This window comes from Oratosquilla oratoria, chromosome 14, assembly GCF_046742065.1.
Source record: "Oratosquilla oratoria isolate Oo_2021 chromosome 14, ASM4674206v1, whole genome shotgun sequence".
Classification (NCBI taxonomy): domain Eukaryota; kingdom Metazoa; phylum Arthropoda; class Malacostraca; order Stomatopoda; family Squillidae; genus Oratosquilla; species Oratosquilla oratoria.
Window position 1 is genome coordinate 19,195,988 of NC_134790.1, and position 7,551 is coordinate 19,203,538.

Below are 7,551 nucleotides of genomic sequence, written 5' to 3' on the forward strand. Positions count from 1 at the left end.
CTTAGGAATTGGAGGCAAACTGGGAATCTGGTTATCCAGTTTCCTCACCGGGAGGACACAGACAGTGGCAGTGGATGGCCGCAAATCTATAGAAGCCACAGTAAGTAGCGGAGTGCCTCAAGGTTCAGTTCTGGGTCCACTCCTATTCCTCATCCACCTGTGTGACATCGACAAATACATAGGCTCCTCAGTTCTCACCTCTTTCGCTGATGATACAAACATCAGCCACACAGTGACCAGTCAAGAGGATGTATTCCACCTACAGGAGGACCTCAACAAGGTGTACACCTGGGCTGCAGAAAACAATATGCAGTTCAATGAAGGAAAATTCGAAATGCTGAGGTGTGGCCCATACCAAGACATCAAGCAGGAAACTGCTCTGCACACCGAGGGGGACTTAGTCATCCCCCCAAAGATGCATGTAAAATGCCTGGGAGTCCACCTCAGTGAGGACGCCAGCTTTCATCATCATATTGATGAAACAATAAAGAAAGCCAAGGGAATGGCAAGCTGGGTACTCCGTACCTTCTCATCAAGGGAACCACAGGTTATGCTAACCCTATGGAGGGCCCTGGTCCAACCCACACTAGACTACTGCAGTCAATTGTGGTCGCCCCATAAAAAAGGGGAAATCCAGCGGCTGGAAGCAGTTCAAAGAAGCTTCACCCGTCAGATACAGGGGATGAGGGAACTGAATTACTGGGACCGCCTCAAGGAACTCAATCTATTCTCCCAACAAAGAAGGAGAGACCGGTACAGAGCCATCTACCTGTGGAAGATCCTAGAAAAGCATACACCAGATCCCACAAACTCTTCTACACTGCACTCACTATACAATACACGAACAGGGCGAAAGTGGAAAAGAAGAACCCTTCCAACCAAAGCCCCAGAGCGAATCAAGACTTTACTTGCTGCCAGCCTGGGGCATGAAGGGCCGAGGATCTTCAATGCACTCTCTAAACAAATAAGAGACATAACAGGCTACACGGTGGACACATTTAAGGCTGGCCTGGACAGATACTTATCGTCCTTACCTGATGAACCACCGGTACCAGGCTATACAGACAACTGTCGGGCAGCCTCAAACTCCATCCCGGATCAAGTGGACCTACTAGCTAGGGACGCCAGAACCGGATTCAGCGGCGGATCACCGTGACTGTGAGGGATCAACCTCAGAACAACACCAAGTAAACCAAGTAAGCAAGTAAACCGAGTAAGTTTTTGGACAGAAAGTTGTAATGACTGACAACACTTTCTCTTAAACAAGGAGAACTGATAGAAATTGAATATATAATTCAGAAAACTGGTCAGAAATAAATTGATAACTGCAATGCATTACTTCTGTATTAAATATGGTGTTTTCTTTGATGCCGCATTTATTCCAACTAACGAGTCAAAAACACTGGTCATCATCATCATGTCTATGAAACTACGCACTCGTACAATACGTCAATTGTTCTTCAATATATAATACAGATATATGCTATCCAGAAAGTCATTAATAAAGCGTTTCTAGTCTTAAATGTTCCAGTTAACAAATATTTAGAATGAAAAGTGCAACCTCAGACCTACCATTTTCACCCTGTGTTGTCAAACGTAGTAAACCGTCGACTTGTCGAGATTGTTTGTTGACCCAACAAAATTTTTAGCTATGACTAAGAGTTTTATCAACCTTTGTACATATAATAAAAACAATATATAACAATATATTCAATATATTCATTTACATATTTATAAGAAAAAATATTGTCGAAGAAATAATTCACTACTAAACAATGCATTGCAGAAGTACAGCTTTCGATAGATTGCGTTTGCGTCTATTGGGTTTTTCCAGTGGTTATTCATTTCCTATTTGACAATCTAAATATTTCACACAAGCTGTGATAATTTAAGTAAATTTACACAATTGTTTCTTTGATCGAAGTAGTATACGTTACAACCTTGGGAGTTTCGAATAAAAATACTTTCTATTCACGTTAAATTACCAATTGAACTGAGGCCCACTTCAACTTTCACAAGAAAAAACACTACTTAGGAAAAATTCAGTAGTGCAAAAAGTCTAACACGCCCCAGAATCTTGTAGGTTATATACATATATATCGTGGTTTTGCTAATGAAGCAAAGTTAAAAAGAAAAAAGCCTTGATGAGAAGCCATATGCCTTCAAATAGTGGGGGATATAAACCTAATATCGTGCATTTTTGGGTTAAAAGCATGAAACTTTGCACACTTATAGAGTAACCACAGGTGAACAATTTTGGATATGGAAACAAATTGTAACAGTTCCTTGGTGGCCACAACAGGAACTAATATATTACCATATGGCGGACGCCACAGAAATTAGTCTTGAATATATATATATATATATATATATATATATATATATATATATATATATATATATATATATATATATACATATATATATATATATATATATATATATATATATATATATATATATATATATATAAGTTAGGAATATGAAACTTGGCAGGCTTCTTAAGAATATTTAATAAGAACTATCTCTTGATAATAAAAAATGGAATCAAGGTACCAATCTAACTAGTGATTCAATGTACCGTTTAAAATCACCCTCCCGAAGTGATTGTACATACTGAAGAATATCCATCTCCAGCTCCAGCACTAAGTTCCAAAACTGGAATGTGGACGCTCTGTACTCATCTCCTTGACCCACTCAAGAAAGTCAACAATGTCTACGTAAGAAGAAATGTTTTGCTTGTAACTTTCATATGTACTTTAGGAGGTAGAGAGCAGTTGCAGTGACAGTGTGGGTATGACGTCTCCTAGTCAGTTGTGCTGCTTTGAGATGTAAGTCAGCAACACCAGCAGTTGATATGACCGTGGTCCATCTTCTGTGAGCAGGCCTCCTAGGATCTTAAAGAAGGTCATCTAAGCGTGTATTCCAACCAGCATTAGCACAATCTTGCCTTCACCGTGACTGCCTAGAAATGCCCTCTGAATAATTTTGCCAAGAGAGGTTGGTCCATCGCCAATACAAGAATTTGACCAGGATTCACAGCCTGAGTAGATGCCCTTACAATATCCATTGAGAGTTTAATCATTGCAGGTGTGTATGCCATATCTGTAAAATGTGCCATCAAGGATACTGAGCCAGGATACAGACGTGACGTCTGCAGATTGGCATGGAAGGCTGCCCGTGAGACTGCACCTGAGTTACTCAGGTTTGGTTTGTCCAGGACGTTCCTCCTCTACTCCAACCAAGGGTAATTTTCCCGTTCCCCGACCACTGCCATGGAGTCTCCCCAATAATCATTGGACCCCCGCCTGAACCGATATATATATATATATATATATATATATATATATATATCATTGTTCTACTAACACTATTATCATCATAATTACTATGATTATTATTACAAAAATGATAACACATGCGAAATAAAAACCGCACGTGACATCACTAAATCAATGATTATGTCAAATAGATATCACTATCCTACCCTAACAATACACTGTAACAACTACCAATAGTCGTCAACCAAAAATGGAAAGAAAAAAGTCATACTCATTGGTATATATATATATATATATATATATATATATATATATATATATATATATATATATATATATACGACGTATAGAAACCAAGACCCTCCCCCATCACCGATGGAACAAACAGTAGTATACATTTATATAAAAAACTAACAAACTACCAACTAACTAAAACTAAATTATTAACAAGCAACATCAAAACGAACAACAACTCAAGAGAGAAGAAGACGAACCGATCCTGTAAGAAGAAGACGGACCGAACCTGCAAGTACCTGCAAGTACATAACCAACCACGTAGATCAACCTTCACGTCATTGGGGTTTTAATAAGCAACAAATTAGTGACTCAAACAGCAAGCGTGTCTGCTCCACACTTATTATTATCATAACTTTAACTTCCTTCCATTTCACTCTTTGTTCTACACTAAAGCCTCCCCCTCCCTCCCCGCCTCCACCTAACCTATCATGTATTGATTGATTGATTTTAAAGTATCTTAAAAGTATATGAGTATGAATAATATTACATAACATTTTACTTTTATTGGTAATTCGATTAATCTATTTGTTAAACATTTCCTGTAATAAAAAAATAATGATTTCAAATTGGTAATATGGGATTGTTGGTCTAATATATTGACCATACAAACATTATTGTATTGACGGTGCAGGAAATTTAAACGCATGAATTTGCATTGGAATCGATAAAAAATAAAATGATATTTACGATACATCCCCCTTCCCATCTTACGCGCCTCCACACTATACATGGATTTCTTCAACAACTAGGTTATAGTCACCCCTAATAATATACAGACGGAAAGTCTATATATATTTTTAATATCATGAAAACATAATGTGTATGAGTAATACTTTAAAAATAAAATATAAAAATATATGTATTCTCAAACTGTGTATCTTATATTATCTAAAACATATAATTATTAATAATATTACATATAATGCACTTTTTGGTTACTTATATTAGTAATTGGATTATAAAGTAAAGCCACGATACACAGATGATCACTTTTCGTAAGTCTATATAACTCTAATTTTGCAAGACGGAAACGTCTCCTTAAACATATCATCTAATAAATATAAATCACTTAGAACAGCGAATAGATAACTCTACCGTTCCGCAGTATTACAGAATATCTGACACCCGGGAAATTTTTTCGTGTTCGTGAAAACTCGTACTGTAGGATGGTACATGTCCATTAACTTCCTTGTAATACTACTGCAATTGCAGTCTTGGAATATAGTAGCTATGCATTAGAGGGAGGAAAGCCCTTGATGTGGTTAGTTATAGACCTCAGAAGATATTAAATGAAGATTTACATTGTACCATTTTACTACTAGAGAGGATAGGTAAGATGGGGGGGGGAGGAGGATTTGGAGGCTTAGTTAGTGTAAGGAAAGAATGAAATGGAAGGAAGTAAGAGTTATGATAGGTGTGAGGCAGAGCCACTTGATGTTGTAATTCTTTTTTGTGATTGCTAGTGTTGCCTTGTCGCGAAGCTTTTGCCTAGTTATTTCCATTTACGGAATTGGAGGTTCGGTCCATCTGCTTTGCTAGTTCGGATCTTCTCTTCTCTTCTTTCTTAACAATTACGCACTTCCAAACCTCAACAACATGGAACAAATACACATTATACAACACAACATTATGCAGTGGACATTTGACAAAAGAAACGAGCTATGCAACATATACAACACAACTTTTACGTTCGATAGGTACACCCAACAGATTAAATATACGATGAATCACAGATCCACCACTTTATCTATACCATCTCTTCATTGTTCTACCAACACTATTATCATTATAATTATAATGATTATTGTTATTACAAAAATGATAACGCATACGAAAAAAAAATCGCACGTGATATAAGGCGTATAGATTTCAAGACCCTCCCCCATCACCATGAACACAGAACCTTGCCCCATAGAAGTCAAAACCTAAAATAGGCACAAATAGTCGTATACATATGATATCAAAGAAAAAACTAACAACCAACAAAAACAAAAATTAATGACCAACAAACAACATCAATTACAACAACTTAATCGGCGTTGTGTGTCCAGTGTGGTTCGTAGTCTGGGTTGTTGTGGTAGAGGTCCAAGTACACTTCTTTTAGGTTGTTGGATTTGGTTTTGTTTATTCTTGTTATGGTGTAGTTGGTTATGTCTATTGTGTCTCTGGAAAATGGGTCTGCCCTCACACCTATCATAACTCTAGCTTCCTTCCACTTCATCTTTTCCTTACACTAACTCTCCAAATCCCCCCCTCTCCCCCATCTTACCCATCCTGCCCAGTACTACTACTACTGGTTCTTCAGACGTCGGCAGCTATTGGCGGCAGATAGTCGGTACTTGCACGAGCAGTCACACTCGCTAGGGCTACTCTCAAAAGTTGACTAGTTTCTGTTTGTATTAAGTTTTGATAATGAAAGTCATTCAAACAAATAATAGTACATTCCAGAGACATTTTTCTAAGTAACTAAAAACGAAACATTTGGTTCAATGGAGCGAAAAAAAGTTTGAACATTAGCAAATTGGCAAAATTGACATGCAATTTTAAGAATAGATAATTTGAAAACAGGGCATATAATATTTGGAAAGACTCATGACACTAAGGCACTATTAAGTCCTATTTCTAGCCCAGAACGAGCATCGGGGGCTGAACACACCTTTCCCACTATGAGGAAAGGAAGAAACCGAAGCAAATAGATAAAACAAATTAAAATAACATAAAAACAAATAGAAAATAAACAACTAAAAAAATAATAATAATTCAGTGGAAATGCCGAGGTGTTAGAAGTAAATTAAATCACCTAGTTATTCTCAACTCCCTTATCAACCCCTCAGTCATATGTCTACAGGAAACGTTCCTAAAGCCCAGTGTTGAATTCCAACTCAAAGCTTTACCATATATAGGAAGGACAGGTTAGCGCCTGGAGATGGGGTCACAGTTGCAGTCAGCGACTGCCTTCCCCAAGTGGAATTACCACTAACCACAACCTTGGAAGCAGTCGCCATCAAAACCAAACTACACAACAAACTTGCAACCATTCTGCTCCATAAACTTACCACCCGACCCCCAATTCCTACTAGAGGAGGTAAATAAGTTAATAAAACAACTGCCCCACTACAAACTCATAGTGGGAGACTTCAACTCCCACCATTAAACGTGGGGTAGCGAGAGAATATCTGATCGATGGGAGCAGATGGAAGAAGTCCTTACTAATGATTTATGAGTCCCTAATTAGATCTAAATTAGACTATGGGTGTCAGATTTATGGTTCGGCAACACCAACCACGTTACAACCCCTGAACATCATCCAAAACAAAGGCCTACGAATTGTACTTGGAGCATTACGCTGCACAAGAATCGAGAGGCTGGAAGTTGAAGCAAATGTCCCCCCCCCGCCCTCCACTACAGACGCGAGCAACTAACACTCCGATACGCCGCCAAAGTACTTCGCAACATACGACATCCCAGCAAGCTGGCAATATCCCAATGCGAGCACTTTTTCAACTCCAGCCTAAATCCCCTTTCCATCAGGATCCGATCCTTGTGCGAGCAGTATTCAGTGCCACTGTGGTCAATAGAAAAACTGTGGGAAAAAAATCACCCTTAAGGTCAACACCAACCAAGACCTCCAGAAAAAACAGTCTTCCATAGAAGAGCTTCGACAGAAGACACTAGAAACCATCAACGAATACAGTGACCACAGTGCACTGTACACGGATGGCTCTAAGTGCGGCCATAAAACAGGGACAGGTTATACCAAGATCTAAGAATATAAGGTCTAACCACTTCCGACCGAATTTCGAGGGAGTTGGCGCAGCGAGCCCGTGAACGTCACCTGGCTGTTCAAAGTGGGGTTAGCGGGTCCTATAGCTGTCAGTTGAAGTTGGTCCGTCGTTCGAAAATGACGTCGCCTTCGCTCGCACCGCTCCACTCTATTAGTTATATTCTGACAAATATTATATAAAATATATAT

The 7,551-nt window shown here is 38.6% G+C and overlaps 1 protein-coding gene across 1 annotated transcript in view; it reads right to left on the reverse strand.

Moving 5' to 3' along the window:
• Rpt2 (26S proteasome regulatory subunit Rpt2) overlaps positions 1-1,712 on the reverse strand; it is a 31,346-nt gene extending 29,634 nt beyond the window's left edge. The window contains exon 1 of the mRNA XM_076197795.1: positions 1,573-1,712. Within this exon, the coding sequence (XP_076053910.1) occupies positions 1,573-1,575 (3 nt within the window). The 5' untranslated portion in view covers positions 1,576-1,712. The remainder of the gene's footprint in view (positions 1-1,572) is intronic.
• Positions 1,713-7,551: the final 5,839 nt, after the last annotated feature.